The 21,139-nt window shown below is 37.8% G+C and overlaps 1 protein-coding gene across 1 annotated transcript; it reads left to right on the top strand.

The window, feature by feature from the left end:
* Positions 1-2,112: 2,112 nt before the first annotated feature.
* LOC119771394 (lysosomal-associated transmembrane protein 4B-like) lies at positions 2,113-19,671 on the top strand. The gene is made up of 7 exons (XM_038267286.1): positions 2,113-2,399; positions 6,628-6,739; positions 9,160-9,233; positions 9,328-9,450; positions 9,539-9,637; positions 12,735-12,830; positions 18,574-19,671. The coding sequence occupies exons 1-7, from the start codon at positions 2,283-2,285 to the stop codon at positions 18,658-18,660; spliced, it is 708 nt and encodes a 235-aa protein (XP_038123214.1). The 5' UTR covers positions 2,113-2,282; the 3' UTR covers positions 18,661-19,671.
* The last annotated feature ends 1,468 nt before the right edge of the window (positions 19,672-21,139 follow it).

Raw genomic sequence — 21,139 nt, 5'->3', positions numbered from 1 at the left:
CGACCTTGTGGTTCATTCAGGACAGCACAGATTAACACCGTGGTCAGATTAACAGGGGATTCACCGGAAGCACTGCTTCAAAATAATCTCAGCTCAAGAAATTCACAGAAGAATTTGTTTATCTAGTAGTTTGCTTAATTAAAGGGTTTAAAAAAAAAGATTTGAGAGAACAAAATATGTAAAAAGATCTAATAAAGAGTAGAGCAACATTAACATTAGTTATATATGTAAATAAATAGTTTCTAGATTTAAATGAACCTTAAACTATCAGTTTAAGGGCACATAGACATGTAGTGGGGAACATGTCCTCAATGAACCAATAACTTTCTGATAGGATGGATGCTTTTTCTAATGAAAGCAGAGCAATATAGTTTAAATAAGTTCCAATTGCACGCTGTTGCTCTTTAAATAAACCAAATATTTAATCACATTAGTTTATGTTACTTTATCAAAATATGGCTAATACCTTAACAGTGTCTAACCTTACAAACAAAGCCCCATACGAATTTATTGAGATATTTGCCTGATAAATTTGAAATAATTAATTTGAAACACAGCTAATTAGATCCAACCGGCAAATAAAAGATGAGTAGTGTAGTTCCAGAGATATTTGTTTCATCATAAGCTTCCAAAAAAAAGAAAAAAGAAAAACAATCCACTGGACTTTGGTTCCAAGTTTGAGGACGTTTCGCTCCCCATCCAGGAAGCTTTTTTAATTCATGAATTGAGAAATATGAATATAAACTGAGAAGCTAAGATACAAAAGGCACCTGTAAACCAGCTCCACAGGCGGCCCTGTCCAGGAAACACACAGCCAGGCAGACGAGCTCTGAGCCAGCTCCCATCTCAGAGGATGAAGAGAGCACATCCAGCCAGTCACAGTCAGAGAAACAGGACTACACTGGAAAACAGGCAGATCTCCAACATCTATAAACAAAGGTTTTGATGGCAGCAGCACAGCTGATATTTCTCTCCAGGATGGTGTCTCAGCCAAATAGGAACAGACCAGATGAAGCTACTCTGAGAAAAAGCAGAGAGAGCAGAACGTTATAGGTTAAACTAATAGATTCTGCAGAGTGGGAGAATAGAAGCAGAATGATTAAATGGGGGTCCCTATGTCCTCCAGCAGTCTAAGCCCATAGCAGCATAACTATAGAGATAGCTCAGGATAACCTGAGTCACTCTAACTATAAGCTTTATCAAAAAGGAACGTTTTAAGCCTAGCCTTAAAAGTAGACAGGGTGTCTGCCTCACGGACTAAAACTGGTAGTTGGTTCCACAGGAGAGGAGCCTGATAACTAAAAGATCTGCCTCCCATTCTACTTTTAGAAATTCTAGGAACCTCTTGTAAACCTGCAGATTGAGAGCGAAGTGCTCTGTTAGGAACATAAGGAACAATCAGATCTCTGATATCAGATGGAGCTTGGCCATTTAAGGCTTTATATGCGAGAAGGGGGATTTTAAATTCTATTCTGGATTTAACAGGAAGCCAATGAAGAGAAGCCAGGATAGGAGAGATATGATCTCGCTTTTAAATTTTCATTAGAACTCTGGCTGCAGCTTTTAACTACAGTTTGTGGACTTCCTGATAGTAAAGAATTACAATAGTCCAGCCTTGAAGTAACAAATGCATGGACTAGTTTCTCAGCATCACCCCTGGACAGGAGATTTCTAATTTTGCAATATTTCGAAGGTGAAAGAAGGTAATTCTAGAAACCTCCTTGATATGGGATTTAAATGACAGATCCTGATCAAAAAATAACACAAATATGTTTTAGTTTATTATCTGAAATCAGTTTAATCCAATCCAAATGAAGTGACTGAAGTGTGATCCCAATCCTTTTTAACAATTGTGCAACTTGAAAGAAAATCAATATGAAGTCTGACCTCCAGGGGCCATTATATTGATTCAAATCTCTCTGAAAATAGTGAGATTAAAGAAGAGCCTTCATTATCATATTTTCTAATTGAATTTGCTGTTTTTATATCCAATATTTCAAAGAATCGCTAATTTAATAATTTCATAAATTGCTAACTCTTGACGGGTGTTAAATTTAGACTTTTAATTTGAAATCAGGTTTCCCATTTCCGCCTCAGACGGACTTGAACTTCACTCCGCTGCGCTTAATCCACCTGGGCAGTGAGTAAACATAGATAGATCAGCAGCGGATAGATCAGCAGCGGACAGACCAGATTCTCGTCATTTCTCGGGGAGACTCCGCGCTCGTGCATCAGACAGATATTTATTATTGTTGTCGTTCATCAGCGCCTCTAAAGGATAAATGCGCACAGAGAAGATGATGATGATGATGTCCCCATGGGACCGCTGGTACTCCACCAGCTGCTGCCTGTGCTTCCATGTCCGCACAGGAACCATCATCCTGGGGGTCTGGTACATGGTGAGCATCAGTCTCTCCTATCCTGCTGATTTAATATGTTTCATGTTTGTTTACAACCAGAATCCTCAGAAGTCTGCAGAGCTCTTCACCTACTGTCATAGTTATTTCTCCTACTTAAATGTGCTTTTAGTCATCCCCTTGAACATGGGTGGTTCTAGAAAGGGGCCAACAGGGGCCAGTGCCCCTCTAGAAACCTGTACTGAAAATACACAGAAATTTTTTTCACTTTAGACAAGTAGTGCATTAAGCCGGGCATACACTGTGTGATTTTTTCAATTGTTGTACACAGCTACAGCTCACTCTGTATGATGAAATCGCAGGGTTTAAAAGTTCACAGCTCACGATTTTTGTTCTCACACTGTGCGACCAGATGTTCTGATGCGATCTACCTGCTAACACTGTACATCTAAAAACACGTTGGACTCATCTCCACAGTGGAATGGCACTACTTGGACTCGTCTATCCAATATGAAGCTCACTAGAGTGAAACGCTACTTTGGCAATTTTGTGCTGAAAGCCCTAAAAAGAAAAGGCGATGACCAGTGGTGGATCTAGGGGGTGGCTACTTGGGCTACAGTCCCGGATGTTTTCCCAAGAGCCCCGGATCTCGCTTCTGAGCTGATCTGGGTAAAATGTGCAGTACTGGAATTCACCTGAGAGTGGCAGCAAAGGCAGGAAAGCAGCCTGTAGCATTACCCTGCAGAGGAAGAAGCGTTTCTCTCTTGTCGCTGCCAGCTTTGCAAATTTTAAACGGTTAGGCCAGTGGTGGATATCTACGACGAGTATTTGGGCCAGGCTAGACATTTTTTTTCTTCTTCTATTTCGAGAATAAAGTCGTAAAATTACGAGAGTAAAGTAGTAAAATTACGACAATAAAATCGCAACATTACGAGAATCAAGTTGTAACATCATGAGAATAAAGTCGTAAAATTATGAGAATAAAGTCGCAACATTACGAGAATGAAGTTGTAACATCATGAGAATAAAGTCATAAAATTACGAGAATAAAGTCGTAACATTACGAGAATAAAGTCGTAAAATGATGAGAATAAAATCGCAACATTTCGAGAAATAAGTCTTACCATGAGAATAAAGTTGTAAAATTACGAGAATAAAGTCGTGACATCATGAGAATAAAGTCGTAAAATTAGAAGAATAAATTCGCAACATTAAGAGAATGAAGTTGTAACATCATGAGAATAAAGTCGTAAAATTACAAGAATAAATTTGTGACATCATGAGAATAAAGTCGTAAAATTATGAGAATAAAGTCGCAACATTACGAGAATGAAGTTGTAACATGACAATAATGTCGTAAAATCACGAGAATAAAGTCGTAACATTACGAGAATAAAGTTGTAAAATTACGAGAATAAAGTCGCAACATTACGACAATGAAGTTGTAAAATTAGGAGAACAAAGTCATAAAATTACAAGAAACAAGTTGTATTTTATGACAACTCCTACAAGAAGCACTTTCGTCCCTAAGATGAGGAATGTCGAGCATCATGTGAAGTTATACTTTGGCTCTGGTTTGACAGATAAGGAAATCTTTTAGCACCAGCATCAAATAGGGCAGAATGTCAAAGCAGACTCAGGTTGCTGATTGGTGGAGCTGGTCGGCCGTCATCTGCTGGTCAGGTGATGACTTCATTCTCATAATATTACAACTTTATTCTCATAATATTACGATTTTATTCTCAAAATAGAAGAAAATAAAAATCTCTAGCCTGGCCCTAATACTCCGTCGTAGATATCAATGGAAGCTTTTTCAAAAAGCAGACAGCTGCAGCACCAGCAGCACCAGCAGCACCAGCAGCTGTTGCTAAACAGACTGGTGTCCCAGGTATGTGAGGCTTTTACTGATTTTGAGACGCTCTTAGTCCCGGTCTTGTGGGAAATTGTTCCCCTGTGAAAATCAGTTCCCCCTGTTTCGGGAGTGCGCATTGAAGCCAGAGAGGCGGATCTGGCAGATCTGACCATTTCCCCAGTGCTTCTGATCAATTTCGGTTTGTTATTGATGAAGAGAGGAATAAACACAGTTAAAGACTTGCAGGTACAATAATTTTTTCCCATATTATGGAGGTGGAATGGATTATTTCAGGCAGCTGAAATATCCTTTCTCTCCTCTCCTCCTCCCATATCTTGGGGAAATAAAGAGCAACTGTTTCCAACTTTTAAAAACTTGTTTTGTGTGATAGCTTGTAGAATACTCAAAATGTCCTTAATCCAGTAATCTGTCATATTTTACATTAGGGATTTACCAGAAAGTCTACACTCTCATCTTCACCCTCAGGCCCCTGATCTTCTAGAATCCTAGATCCCTGGCGACGACGTATTTGGCCAAAGACATGGCTGAACAAACATGGATACTATGGTCTGTCTATTTCACAGAAAGAACTCCATTTCACTCGCACCCCCACCATGCTTCTGTGTTTTAGTCTAAGAGGAAGAATTCTTGTTTGCCCACGACCACCTTACGACAGCCGACTGAATTGCTGAATTTGATTTTCTCCCGACCTTACGATTCCTGAACGGGAGGTGGTCGTGAGAGGCTGATCGCCCCTCGTTACCCCCTGTGCACAACATGACGCATGACTGTCATGAAACGAGGACAGATGGACCCAGTATTCAAGGAGAGACAGTCAGTAGGACAGTTCAAACATTTATTAAATAAACAAAACAAAAGCGGAGCTGTGGCTTGCGGACACTGCAGGATGGGGAGCGGGGCACCGCCCAATCACAGACACTCTGTAGTGGGAGAAACACAGGTAAGTACCACAATCATCTAACAGAAGATTATCTGAGTTGGTCACTTACCTGGTTTAACACTCCAGACCAAGAATGTCCCCAAGTGCTGCAGTCCCACAGGGTCATGCTGGAAGCCGATCCTGGTGAGGGATCCAGAACAGACAGGAACAGACAGAACAGGTGGAATCCAGATCAGGCAGGAACAGAAACAGGTGGCAGGATCCAGACTTCCGGGCATGCACAGGCTCCCAGGAGGGTTCAGAGTCTGAATGGGACCAGAAGCATGACCAGGTGGTCACGCACAGGAGCAGACAGGATCAGGTGTAGACAGGCAGGCTCAGTGGAAGAGGGTAGCCGAGACAGGACGTAGAACCGAAACTTGAAGCAGGACTTTAAACTGGTCTCCTCCCCTGGAGCCAGGCTTACTGGATAAAAACTGAACCTCCCCCCCATAATGAGCCAAAACCCAGAGGACTCCGTGGGGGAGGAACAGTGGACAATCAGGAGACGAGACAAACACAAAAACCCTCTTTCCACTGGCTGCTAGGATCCAGGACATGAACCAAGGCAAAAACTCAGACAAACAGACTAACAGAAAGACAAGTAATGATCTGGCCCTGAATGCTCAGGCTAAACTGAATTTAAACCAGAGGAAACAGGTGAGAGGAATAAATTATAATTGAGGCAGGGAGAGAAAACGGCAGGTGAGAGGAATTACTAATTAAGGGAGAGCAAACAGGCCAGATCATGACAACGACGCATGATCAGGCTGAAAGTCGGCCCGATCGAAAAATTCTCACACGTTGGGAGAATTAGCCTGAAAAGGGCAAAATATTGTACAGTGTAAGCCCGGCTTTAGACACATTTATTGAAGTAAGTTTATTTTCCTTTGATTTAGGGAGGAATTTGCAGATGGACTAAGATGATTTATGTGTAAAATAAGAAATTAAGAATACTCGTTCCTTTGCACTTTTTAAGAACATTTTCACTTGTTTTTTTTTGCATTATTCTTTTGCTCTGTGCCCCCACGAAGAGCAACAGGCCCCATCCTGCCCCCCTGGTAAATTTTGTCTAGAACCGCCACTGCCCTTCAATCAGCCTAAGTAAATGTAAATGACTGTCAGATAGAGGATCCTCTATCTTCTATCAATAAATTAGCAGTGGGTCTGTTCAGGTAGCAGGTTTTGTGTCAGGTTTCCTATTGAATATGGAGAAGTTGCCATTGCTTCAGCTCATCAATAGAGACGTATGAGTCATCAGCATAATGAGCTACACTGACCACAAACATAAATCGCTGGAAGTGCTTGTTGTTAAAAACATAGCAAACAAAAATGTCCAGCCAGAGCATTATTTTGCATGTCTTTATAGTCTGTAATTTATGCACAGGTTTTTATATCTTTTACTTTAACTCGCCCATGTTACCGTCTGTCTAACTGTTTCCTCATCTTAATTGGCCCATATGTCCTATGTCCCTAAGCTCATCAATGCTGTGGTGTTACTCATCCTGCTCACAGCGCTAAGTGATCCTGAAAAGTACCACCTGACCAGTGCTGAGTTGGCCAATGACCTGGATGTCATGGATGATGCCAGTAAGTATACAAAAACAAACCTCCCCATGCAGAAGGTCTACAGAGACACTGTGCTTCTCATTAGTATTTATTCATTACAAAGTGGAAGAAAAGGCCTTAATTGTTTTGTTGTTTTTTTACCCATAAAAAAACAAGTTTCTGCGCTGGTATTACATGGATACCTTTTTATTATAATGGAAATGTAAGCTTCAAAGACCTCCTGAGCTTATCTGGTAGACAGTCAAGGTGCTGCTGTGAACTAAAAACCTAAAAGCACAGTCATGCAAACCTGCTTTCCATCTGCTCAAAGAATTAGAGCAATCCGTCTTAGTCCAGAAGTGCTCTAGAGCGGTTTGGGTGGGGTAGACCCACACCACATGGCACTGAGATTCCCTGATTTGGACTGACTATAAAGTCCCAGGATTACTTTCCTATTATAAAAGGTTCTATCAAAGCTTCTGTAGTAGAGAAAAATACAATAACTAGAAGACCTTAATGTAAGTTATCAATATTTGGAGTGTTCATACAGTAGATTAGTGAGCATCTTTGTAGTGTGTGACAGTTACTGTTTACTGATGGATTTAAGGACATACAGACTGGTGGCCTAGTTGGATACCACCATTAAATAAATAAAAAACATCCTATGTATCAAATCAAAATTAATAAATCAATTATATTTATCCTAAATGAAAATTATCTACACAATAGGAAATCCGTATTTTTCTCCGGACAGAAAACTTACTCTATGTTTACATTTCAATTCAGTTTATTTCTATAGCGCCAATTCACAACACATGTCATCTCAAGGCACTTTACAATTAAACCAGATCATACAGTCAAATTGATTCAAAGTTTTCTGTCTTAGCATGCTTGTAGTGACAGTGGAGAGGAAAAACTCAATTTTAACAGGAAGAAACCTCCAGCAGGGTTAGTTGTTGTAAAGCCTTTACAAATCCCCCCAAATCTGTTAAAGGTTCCTTTCGGACAAAAATTAGAGACAGTTAGCATCAGTTAGCTTAGTATGTGTGTGTGGTCAGCTATTCTTTCTTAAAATGTACACAGTTGTAACGTTTAAATCTACATATATTTATTTTGGCATTAATTTCAAGTTAAACGTCGAAACATTTTAGAAGTGAGCTCTGCAAACACGATTTCTACCATCACAATGTCAATCTGTTGGTTTCCCGCCTTTTTTATAGGACACTTAGCTGATCATTTGAAGCAGTGGCTAGTCACAATGCAGTAGAACAAGATGTTTTCTTTGCACTTGACTAAGAAAAAGCACAGCTAAACTAATATCATAGTGGTGAATAGATTTAAAACCACCAGGAACAAAAAAAAGGTTAGGACTGTTGGTGCATGTTAGCTAAATTGTTTAGGAGAGATTTGTCATATATGCTAACATGGTTTTTCAAATCACATGTATTTTGAAATGTATGTACACAGCTGCCATCCTAAATTAATTCCCAACACAAAATAGCACAATTATTAAATAGAGACTCTGTTTTGTTAAAAAAGAAACAATATAATTAAACTAACAGGATTAATTCTGCTCTCTTGACACTTAGCATAAGAACAGCCTGATAATAAAGGGACATATTTTCTAGGCTTAATGTGATTTAACATGTGACTCTGAGATGCAGATAAGTCCTTTGATAATACTGTATCATCTAGAATGTTAATTCACATTAAAATCAATATATTGTTTTACTCAGGCGTTCATCTACTGCTACAGGCTTTTATCTGATTGTGTCAAATTCTAATGTAGGTTTTCTCTGTTAGGCTGACTTGGTGTGAGTCAGACTGAGTGACCCAAATACTGAGGTTTATCCCTTTTCTGGTCGACAGGAACAACATGTCTTTAGTGTTTCTGCACACATCAGCTGGACGTCAGGCTGTCGACCTTTTAGAAATGAAAATTGGAGCTTAGTTTGGGCCACTGGAGAGCCTAGAAAATCCTACATAGAAGGATTAAAATGTGTTGGCAGAGTGGAAAAAAATTACCACATTATTGAAAAACATTAGAATCTCTTAATATCTATTTCTTCAGGAATTCTTCAGCACTTATGCTAATAACATGTTCTTAATATTTACTAATTTTCTCAGCTGTTGGACTTTGTGGCTTCCTTCACATTCTTCATTCTTCCTTCCTTTAATCCCACAGTTTTTCTTTGTCAAATAAGGTAGAAATGCCTCCATTTTCCAATTTCCTTTTATCTGCAATATACAAACATTAAGATTTGGAAAGATTACGCCACTAAGTATGGGAAGATAATAGGAAGCCAGGAATTATTTATCATATTCATACATGTCACACTAGCACTGCTGTTTCACTGTTTAATTTAAAGGCTTTGAGAGGCTTTTGGTCAAACAAACAATTACAAGTATTTTAATTATATAAATTTAGGGGTTGTATGATGTTCTTTTCTTTGCTGTTACAGACATGTGCATTGCCTCAGCAATTTCCCTACTGATGATCCTTATATGCGGTATGGCAACATATGGCGCATACAAGGTAAATACAGTCATTTCTGGTAATATCTTTATTTTTCCCCTGAACTCTGTTGAATTATTTGAAATCCTCTGTCTCCTAAATGTCTGTGTTGCAGCTGCGTGGCGCATGGATTCTCCCCTTTTTCTGCTACCAAATATTTGACTTTGCTCTCAACACCCTGGTGGCTGTTAGCATCGTTGTTTACCCAAACACAATCCAGGATTATCTGCACCAGCTGGTAAGTCTAAGGTCATTTAAGTTAAAAAAGATCTGTACCTGTACCTCTCTGCTGCACTCTGATGGATGTTTTGCTGACTCGTACGCAGCCTGATGATTTCCCTTACAAAGAGGAGGTGACTGCGCTCAGTAACATCTGCCTGGTCCTCATCGTTTTGCTCTTCATCGGCTGCATCATCGGCTTCAAGGTAACGCTCCCTGGCTTCACTTTAGGAATTTCTTCACAGGTTTTCATATCAAGCCGCATAAATAGTTTTTCTTCAAGCTTTTATAATCTTTTATATCCTTACTTCTTTACCTATTAACTTTTTTTTAATCAGGTAGGTAGTATTCACATAAAATATCATAGTTGCATACACATTTAATAATAACTATGTAATGAATTAGGTAAGGATATAATGGGAGGTGAAAGTAGATTTAAATTATTGCCAGTACTATATATAAAAATCTTTTTTCAAGCCCTGCATGCATTTTAAAATATTTCTTTTCCCAGATATAGACCAATATAACCCACATATAAAAACTAAACTGTAGTTTTGTATTTATATTTAGAGCATTTAGCTTCCCCATTTTTATAATTCAAATATATAAGCATAACATTCATTTGATAGTGGTTTCAAAATGAAAATGCACACACATTCTTTATCTTTATATTTTTACAGCATTTTTCAATCCACTCTTTTAATATTTAACAGTAAATACCAAGTCACCAGGTAAAGTAGGCAACACCTGCGGTCCCGATCCAGTAAGGGGACCCACCAGTGGGGGCTGCTGGTTGCCCATACCTCAAACAGCACTATTGGGATATTTATGGATGTTTGAAATAAAATAATTATGATTCAGCATCAAAACAGTGAAGAAAAATGGTTAATTAAAAAACAAAATCAACTTTTCCTTTCCATATACAAAAATGGCCTGATCCTTCCCATCACCAAAAACATCCCTAGAAAGTATGCAGCAGCGGGAAAGATCAGAAAATACAGAGAAGGGAACAAAAAAACAGTTTTTATATAATAACCTACTAATACTGGTTTAAACACTGCATGTTTTCTGAATACTTCTAGATCTCATAAAAGATAATGATACACTAGTTCCAAATATTACATCAAATTTAAATACTTTTATTAAAAAATAATTACACAAGATTTACTGTATTTCATATAACCGCTACCCGCTTAACCATAAACTCAAAATGAATAAGAAAAAGAACACAAAAAAATGATATATGTGCACTCAGGGCACCATGACTGCATAACTTCAAGCACATGCTGGGACAGATTGACAGTTTGTCTGTCCTTTAACAACTTTAACAGCTGTTCAGTCCAGGGATGTCGGTCTGCCTCGCCCATTACACAAGAAATACAAAACATCAACAACAAAATACTACTTTAAAAGAGGAACACTGCTGATTTCAGAGTAGCTGCCATGGTAGCTGCTGAACCCTGGTGCAAACATTTGAGTTTAAACATGCTAAATCTGTCCCAGGTAAAAGATCTTTGCGTTCCTTAAATGGCTTTTCAATTCACAGAGCTGTGAGGGAATGAACAAACCCGTCTGACTGGGTCATGATTGCAAGAAAGTAAGAGAGCTTTGGGGCCGGGAAGCAGATGGACACATAGGTGGACGCAGCAGATGGTATCGTGTTTAGCTGAGGAGTTCCAGGGAACAGCCGCCTGCTGAGACCAAAGGGATTTGGTGGATAACAGCAAACAACAGGAGATTGTTTTTCACAACCACTAAATGATGTATAGGTCTCAGACCGATCTTGTAAGCAGAGACTGAACTAAACAAGAGTGAGAGTTTGAGCCTTTCATGCAGTATAAAGCCTGCTGTTCATGTAAGCCTAATGCCACATGCATCTCTGCATGCAGTATGTTTGTTTTTTTATGCAGCTTCTATGGGAATGAGATGCTTATTTGCAGCAATATGCAGCAGTGCTTCCATCTTACTAAGAAATAGCAAGCTGCTCCAACTTAGACGACCTGAAAACAGGAAGGCTGATATTATTTCTGAGGTTAATCCCAGTAGTAGAAGGGTCAGTGTGTCTTTTGTTCATTTGATCTTCCTCTGAGCTATTGGCTCTTGTAGAAATAAAAAAATAATACCGTAAAAGAAAAAAGACAGGGCATTAGCCAATCGTTAAGAGTGTTCCTTGAACCACAAAACCAAGGTTGCAGACCTAAGATCTATAGCAGGGGTTCCCCAACATGTCAGTTCAGCCTCTAAACCCAAAAATACATCTACATACTTCACTGTATATTTTTCCATCCATTTTCCGTCTCGCTTTATCCCAGCTGTGGTCGCGAGGGGTGCTGGTGCCTATTTCCAGCTAGCATTGGGCACAAGGCGAGGTACACCCTGGACATGTCGCCATGCAAAACACAGAGACAAAAAGGACAACCATTCATGCACACATTCAATTAGAGAATTTAGAGAAGCCAATTAACCTAACAGTCATGTTTTTGGACTGTGGGAGGTAGCCGGAGTACCCAGAGAGAACCCATGCATTCAAAGGGAGAATATGCAAACTCCATGCAGTAAGACCCCGGGCCAGGAATCCAAACCGGAACCTTCTTGCTGCAAGACAGCAGTGCTACCCACTGTGCCACTGAGCAGGCTCTATATTAACTGTATATTATTTGTTACATATGTATATATATATAAAAAAACATAAAAATATTTCCTCACTATATATATATATATATATATATATATATATATATATATATATATATATATATATATATATATATATATATATATATATATATATATACAAACAATTGCATTGTCTTATTTCAAATGCATATTATGTAATTCTCTTATTTTAAGAGTAAAAATACTCATTCAACTGGAAAATCATCTTATTTACCGGCTCAAATTAATGTTAAATACACTTAATTTAAGAAATGTTGACTTATTTCTAGTATTTGCAGTGCACCAGGACGTGTCCACTGGAGTCCACACTGAATTTCTAATTTGTTGTTTTTGAAGCATAGCCATCCATCCTTTTCTATCATGCTTATCCCTGCTGGGGTCATGAGGGATGCTGGTTCGTATCTCCAGCTATCAATGGGTGAGCGGTGGGGTACATCCTGGACAGGTTGCCAGTCTGTTGCGGGGGAACACTGAGAGAAACAGGACAAACAACCATTCATGCACACATTCACAAAACATAGACTTGTTTGCATAAAAAATGTTTCTTATCATTTCATTTATCCAATGAGATAATTCATGCGTCTTGTTCGTTTTTTTGTTTTGCCCTTTCCTCCTGATCGGTTCCAGGCCTATCTGATAGCGTGTGTCTGGAACTGCTACAGATACGTGAGTGGGAGAGGCGGTTCTGAAATCATGCTTTACGTTACCACGAATGAGACCACGGTGAGTTACATTTCAAAAGATTTATTCACTTTTTGGGACCTTTTTTGCTTTTAGACCATTTTTTGAGGTTTTGAAAGTTGCATGCATTTTGCTATAACTAATTTATCTGCTCTTCTCTGCTGCCTTTACATCCTAACACATATATAAACACATTTCCTCACTCTCTCTCTCTCTCTCTCTCTCTCTCTATATATATATATATATATATATATATATATATATATATATATATATATACATATATAAAATCAGGGGTCAGCAATTAAAACTCAGCGTGGTCAGAATAAAGAAATTACCAAACCAGTAAAAACCAGTAAAGGCCCTGATACATTCTTAATTATATTCTGTTTCTTGTACATATATATATATATATATATATATATATATATATATATATATATATATATACATATATATATATATATATATATATATATACACACATACATATATGTACACACATATATATATATATATATATATATATATATATATATATATATATATATATATATGTGTGTACATATATGTATGTGTATATATATATATATATATATATATATATATGTATATATATATATATATATATATATATATATATATATATATATATATATATACATATATATATATATATAAAAAGTAAGTGTTAAGTAACCCTGTGTCTTTTTAGGGGGTCACTGGTGTGTTGCATTCTGATTTTTTTGGGGTCACAGGCTACAATGTTTTAGAAACCCCAGCAGCTATAAACCAACCCCTCTGCACAGTTTGTCCACTATATCAGGACCAGACTTTAGTCTCCATTTGCCTGTCGGTCCTCTAAAGTTATATATTAAATAATCCACAGAATGTCCTAACAGGGTGCATAAACAATTACAAACACACATCATGTTGGGATCCAACATAAAAACGTTTAATGTTGATTTGTTTCTTTCTTCCACATCTAAATCTATCAACCCTGCTCACAGCAGTGGAAAAGCTGATTTTATCATTGAGTCCAGGTTTGAGCTCATGCTTTTATCATCTGCGTAGGTTTTCTTCTGCTTTAGCCAGTCTGGAAGCTGCATTGCCAACTTGTTGAAGAGAGGAAGGAAATATAAAGCTGGGTCTGCGCAGCGGACAGTTTTATCAAGGCTACAGCAGCATGGATGAACTAAGATGGGGAGACGGCTCTCTCTCTTCAACATACAGTTGAAACCAGAAGTTTACTTAAAAGTTTACATCCCCTCCTATTAAAGAAAATAATCACTTCACACTATTCCGTAAAAATTCAAAAAATATCCACTGGACTATATTACAGGCTATTACAGATATTATAGGCTAACGATGGAACTAAACGACCCATTCATCGGTTACCATTTGCATGTTTCCAAGCAATACAAGGCCTTGTCCATATAAGACTCAAACTCACTGCGGATCCAGACATTTGAATTGAGAAAGCTCCCTGGAGAGGTGGCGAAACGTCTTCAAATCTTGAAAACCAAGTCCAGTGGATATTTTTTGAATTTTTACGGAATGACTATGACCTGGATGACTAAGAACCTTCATCAGCACACTTCACACTAGTAATTCAAGTGACACAACTTTAGAAAAACTAATAGTAAATACAAATTTACTAAATTATAATTTAGTAAAATAAAATATTGATTTTGAATTTTTGTTTGGTAAAAGTATTCTAAAAAAAACATTAGGGAGAAAAAAATTGATTATTGCTTGAATTATAGTGGATCAATGTAATTTATTTAGATAATCCGGCAGCAGGTGAAGATGAAATATAATAACGTTGCTAAAATAAGTTGGACCTGTGCATCATCTCATGGGGTTCCTCCTCATTTTGATTCAGTCATCCATCACACAGTAAATACTAATTGGCTGTTTGCAGCCGCTTCGGATGTTATCATCCTAATAAAGGGCCGTCATTGGCGGTAATCAGTCCAATAGAATGTCTTTAGATTATGCCTCTCAATTAGCAGTAGACTCAGTAGGTTTTATGACTGAGTGAATCCTAATCCAAGCCCTAAGGTTATTCTTTTTTCTGTGGAATTAGTTAATCTATTTATGTGTAATCTGAAAATAATTTCAGTATTTCTTCATGTACTGTAAAAAAGTGATCCACATGTCACTCATATTAAACAAACCATAAACAATCAAATCTCATATCCTGTCAAGTGAGTTGTAAAATCCTCTCCAGATCATTCTTTAATAAGATCCTGGTCAAATGGGGATGCAGTGTTTGTTTTTAAAACCTAATGTGTCTAACAGACCAAATAAATGTTTTTTTTTTGTATGCACAAAACTCTCCTGACTAAATCAGGGAATAAAACAACATAATTTTCTCTTAGGAGAGCAAAAACAGAGGATGCTCTGAGTTTACTGAAAAACAACCTGCTCCAGAAACAAGTTAGCTCTGGGGAGAATGTTACCATGGCAACAGAAACAGAGGTTGAATAAATGGACAAACTCAGAGTTTCCCTGATTTCAGGTTTAGGAAACTAAGAGTTTTTAGTAAACCTGATTATTGAAACTGACCCATGCAGGATGTGATAATCTTTCTGAAAACTTTGTATGCAACCAGAGTGAGCTGCTGGTGTATAAATAAAAAAAAATCATATAAGGTGATTATTATAAAGGCAAGGGTATCAAATATTAATAAAAAAAATGGATGTAAATTCCTTACAATCAAGAACAACTAATAAAACAATGCCTAGAAAAACTGAAATATTTAGGTAAATTATGTCACTTAGACAGAAAAGCTTTGTCTTAATGTCATGTCTGACAGTAATATGGTGTATGTAAACTCATGGTTTCAGCTCTGTAATATGGGAAAGCTGTTTCTGCATTTCAGGAGCTCCTGGTGGAGCCTAGGTCTGGCGCTCCATTGCTGCTACCCACACACTAATTATAACCACTTATACAATGACGCCGGGGAGAGAGAAAAATGAGGCTGTGAAAAGGCTAATGACCTGGTTTGTCTATCAGGTGAAACACAAGGGAAGCTTCTAATACCATTTGCATACAGACCAACATTTGATCTTTTTAGGTTTGACACATTTTTTCGAACCATCTGCTTGCAGTCTGCTGTTTAACACTCCTCAGATTGATGTTTATCTGCAAACCGTTTGGACCAACACCTCACGTCTTAATACATTCTGTGTTTTTGGGGGATTCTACGGAAGCAGGGAGCTCTATATGATCCTGATGACTAAAACACCTGGATTGTAAAGACGGGCGGAAGGAGGCCCCCCTTTCCAGCTCAGTAAAAAGCAGAACTGAAAACAGGAACCTGTCTGCTTATCTTAAGTGAAAATAAGGAATATTCAATTAGAGTTCCCCACAGACTGCAGGCAGGCTTTTACCTTTTTATTAACAGCTTGAGTGGTGAAACATAAGTAGAAATGTGGCTAAGGTCAAAAGTGCACAAATGCAATCCATATGGGAGAAATTCCTGGACGTGCATAAGTGGTTAACTCCCACACAGAAGTGAAAAAAAAAATACCCTCAAAATCCATCAAAGTGGAAGATTAGTAATTCCTTCTTATGAGGCTGATGTGGAGGCTGAGAACAAGCGAAGAACCTTAAAGTTTTACAATCCATGGACAATGTTGCACACATTCATGACTGTACATTTAGAAAAACAGGAGGAAATATATATATATATTTTTATAATAAGGTTAACATTGTACATGTTTTGTTTGTTTTCCAATTCTGCACTTGAAAAAAAAAATCCGCTCTGTCAGGAGGACAGCATCTGCTGCTACTAAGAAATAAAAACACATTAATTAATAAAAGCAGAATATCTATCAGTGGGAACTTCATTACCTTTAGTATCCAAGTCGGCATTAATCTGTCGGTTGTTCTACTATTGTTAATGCGAGTAGGAAAAGAAGAAGCCCTTGCATGGCTAAAAGAAGCTGGATTCATTAAAATAACAGCTAAGTTATTTGTTGCAGACGCAGTCATGTCTGTACAGACAGACTTTCTCAGTAGCTTATTGTTTAAAACATGGGACCTACAAGTCGGACACATGGCGTTGTATATGGAAAGAGCTGAACCGTTCAGGGAGCTTACATTTTTGTTGGCCATGTGGTGAAAAGCGACCTGAATATATGTTTGGTTAAAGAGAATATGGACAAATCTTGGGTTATTCTACAGGCGGGCAAGCAGAGAGCATGTTTAAAGACACTTCTTAGACATAGAGAAGAAGGAAGCTTGAAAAGGTTGTTTACTGTTGTACTACATATTTTCTTTCGGGTTAGCATTTATACAGGATCTAGAGCATGGTTTTCTAATGCTGGTCCTCAGGGCCTGCTGTCCTTCATATATTAGATGTATCTGTACTTAAACACACTTCATTCAAGTGGTTGCATTTCCTCCTTTTGTTGGTGAAATCTTAAGTTTGCTTTTTTTATTGCTAATAAAACCAGCTGCTCTTTGTTGTGGATATTGCAGTCAAACGGACAGATTTTTAGGTGTACGCCTCTAAATACCTGCAAAGATTTGGTAATATTGGTCGGATTCACAGCCCTGCCTATGCTTGGTAATGCTTGAGGTTTATATCCACATAAAAAATTGAAAATCAGTACAGCTAACAGCGATGTTAGCCATCACAGTGTGTTTCTCAGCTTTTTATTCAAACTGAGACCAACACCAGAACATACCAAGGCAGAGACATAACCAATCCCATAATATACCAAACCAAAGCACACCAAGAAGAATACCAGAACATACCAGCCCCATGACTCAGACCAGAGGATACAAATACGCAGCATACAAATACCAAAATAAATGCATAATAAGACAAAAAAGATGACCAAGACTAGACCATAACAAGACTAAAACAAAACCAGGATCAGGGTATACCAATACCAGGACCAAGACAAGGCCAAGGTCATATCATACTAATATCAAGATAAGACAAAGACCAGAGCATACCAATACCATTAGTAAGACCTGAACATATTAAGAATACGCCAAGGCCAGAGCATGCAAAGACTAAGACAGGACCAGGACAAGACCAGAAACAGATCATACCAATACCAAGACAAGAGAATACAAAACCAAGACATAACAAGACCAGAGCATACCATTACTAAGAGAAGACAAAGACTTTAAGGGAGGTATATCAAGATCACTGCAAGGGCCATGAAGACCAGGTTACCTATGACAGGCCTGCAGACTGACTGGTTGCACTGCTGTCAGGTCTAAGCACCTAAAACATCATACATACATACAAGGAAAGAAAGAAAGCCCAGAGACAATTAATTTAGTTACTCGCAAGGAGAGTCGGAAGAGACTGCAGAGTTTACAATCTCCACCTCACTCTGCAGTCCCAGCGTTCTCCATCGCTATTTATTGTTCACTAATCACAGTATACTTCAGAAAAGGTGGCTATGAAAACATGCACATAGTACACAGATATATTTATATACAATTATTCTAACAACTGCTGTGCCTGACTTTTTCAGATGCAATGCATCAACATCCAGGTTAACTTATATCCAAATTGTTCCTCAACTACAACAAATTTAACTGGTTAGAAGTTCACTTAGCTTTCTCTCCTTTGCATATGATACCAACAGAAAAATATTCCTGGATTTTACTGGATAATGACCCTCTTTTTGTTTTCTCACCCACATTTGGGAACATGTAATGAATTATGCAAGCTGCACAAAAAGGGATTTCAGAGTGTTGTCTTGACTTAGTCTATAAAAATCTTTCCTCTGCTTTTTCTTCTAATGTGCAGGTGCTGCTGCCACCGATCGACGACCACATCAGTGTCCCTTGTAAGCAGGCTCCTCCGGCCTGCATCTCTGCTGAAGCTACAGCATGAAAACACTCCTCTCTTTGAATCCCCCTGATTGGATGCTGCTGTTAATACTCAATACAACAAAATGATGCACCACACTGCCTCTCAACATTACATCCACAAATATCCATAAAAAGTAAAAAACCCTCCACCTCATGTATGCATATTCGCTCACCACCCCCATTCCTTCTGGTATTACCGATTAAATTATAATTTCCCTGCAATTCATCTGTTCTCTTCTTCTGAGGTTAATTCCAGGAATGGTTTGCATTATTATGCATTACAATCAGCCCAAAACGGCATGACAGCTGTAGAAAGTTGGATAGATGACATATATTTTTGTTAACTTTATAATTGTTCTGTGTGTTTGCAACAGTATTATATGGGTCTTAGTTTATATAGACATATTTATCTCTTGCACAATGCTAACATGCTGTCCACAGTATGGATTGGTGCAGGATTGGGTGTGGAGTTTTCATGTATTGGTCTCTGCTCATGATCAAGGTTGGATTGCCTTCTTTCCCAACTGTCTCTCTCAACTGGTTTGCACTTAATGTATGAAGTGTCACCTAAATTTGAGATTCTCCAAAGAGATGTATCTGCCTGTATTCTGACATGATCAAAGAGCAGCCCTAATGTATATCAAGCATATCACCTTTTTTTTCTATGTTCTGTTTAACTAGAAACATAATTGTGTTGTAATTAGATGAATAGAGTTTTGCTTGGTTAAATTTTAAATGTGTTTCTACTGACCGGCGAGAAAATGTCTTAGGTTGCTGTACTGTTTTTGAAGCACTGATCTGGAATCAGTTTGCTGTGTGAATGATGGAAACCTGGAGCGTCAGAGAAAGCAGGTCCTGTTTGTGTTTTTTAAATCAAGGAAAAGGGAGTTTGAGTCTGTGTAAATATTACAATCATCAGACTGACTTATTGGCTTGTTGCTCTGTTATGCAAGGATACAAAAGTCACTGTTGTAAAACAAATAGTTGACGTGATATTTCTTGAATATTAAAATTAAACTACCTTGACAGGTGATGTGTTTTTTGTTCTTGGATTTAAATCTATTTGTCCTGATTTTCTGTGAAGGCCTCAGAGGTTTGTTACCCTTAGTGAACAAAAAGTATAATAATAATTCAAGATTAGAGCATTTTACAGAAGTTGAATCCATCATTTGGAAAGGGAAATCATATTTTGAATGCTACAAAGTTCAGGTAACTAACAAAACACAGTATCATGCTGCTTGGAAGCTAATCTTTACCACAGACATAGAAACTTGCTCAGTTTATAGGGTAAACAATTAAACAAAAAGCAATTTGGAAAGAAAACCAGCAGCAGACACACAGAGGTTTAAAGTAAGTTTGTGTATCTAAATCTAATTGAGAATATGTGACAATAATTTAAATTTATATCTTGCCATCTAATCTGCATGAACTCTAGAATCTCTAAGGCTCTTTCTGAATTGGGTGAATTATAGCTCCTAGTCAAGTATGCATTCCCACTTATTGTTTTTCTGTTTCTCTTTATCAAGTGGGAATGCTTATGCATTCCCACTTATTGTTTTTCTGTTTCTCTTTATTGTGTGAATGCTGTAGGCATTCACACTATTGAGATCCTGTTTCTCTTTATTCTTTATTTATTTTTTTTATTATTTTTATTCTTCCGACCATTTTTTGTAACGCTACTACTTCTGCATACTTTGTGCTATTTCAACCATTCAAATTTCACAATATTCAGCTCATTTAGGACATGTCGGCTATGTCTTTTTGTACTTCTACCTCTTTTGCTTTTTAAATTATTCTGCTTTTTCTGCAAATTTTTGCTTCATTGAAATGAATGGCATTTTGCTAAAATTCTGCTAAATCTTCTGCTATTTTGCTCTTTAACTACTTCTGCATACTTTCAGCTAGAAACACCATTCAACTTTTAAAATATTTCCGTATCTTTCTGCTATTACTGTTTAACTCGGCTTTTTGCTAGCTTTTACAGTTTTGCTTCAGTGAAGCTTCAAACTTTTAAACAATTTTTACAGATTTTCAAATTTATAATGGAAGTCTATGGACGGAATGTTCAGCTGCTAGAGTGTGCCACTCTAGCGTTTTCAAACATTTCACTCATGCCGAACAGCTTCAACTCACTCGCTCATTTTTTACCCTATCTAGATAAATTTTACATCAAAACGTAGGGATTTTTGTCAGGATTCAGGAAATGTAACCCTCATCTGTGTGGCATTTACGGTTTTCCGACAGTTTGGCCCAGACCACGAAGAAGTCCACACTTCTCCAATAGAAATCCAATGAGAGCTCTCTGAAAATCTGAAGTGAAAATTCAAAAAAACAGACTTTTTCGTATCGCTCCCATTCGGGAACCGTTTGACGTAGCAACACGAGCCTTGCTGAAGTTGTTCCTCAGACCTTCCTAGCACTCACATTGAAGGAAGTGTGTCGATATCTTTTATCATTTAGCTAGGAACAAGGTTTGTTCGGGGGTAACAAATCTGTCCGAA

Source organism: Cyprinodon tularosa, unplaced genomic scaffold (assembly GCF_016077235.1).
Source record: "Cyprinodon tularosa strain WSP-4 unplaced genomic scaffold, ASM1607723v1 ctg669, whole genome shotgun sequence".
Lineage (NCBI taxonomy): Eukaryota > Metazoa > Chordata > Actinopteri > Cyprinodontiformes > Cyprinodontidae > Cyprinodon > Cyprinodon tularosa.
The sequence above is the reverse complement of the archived record's forward strand: the minus strand, read 5'-3'. Positions and strand labels throughout refer to the sequence as shown.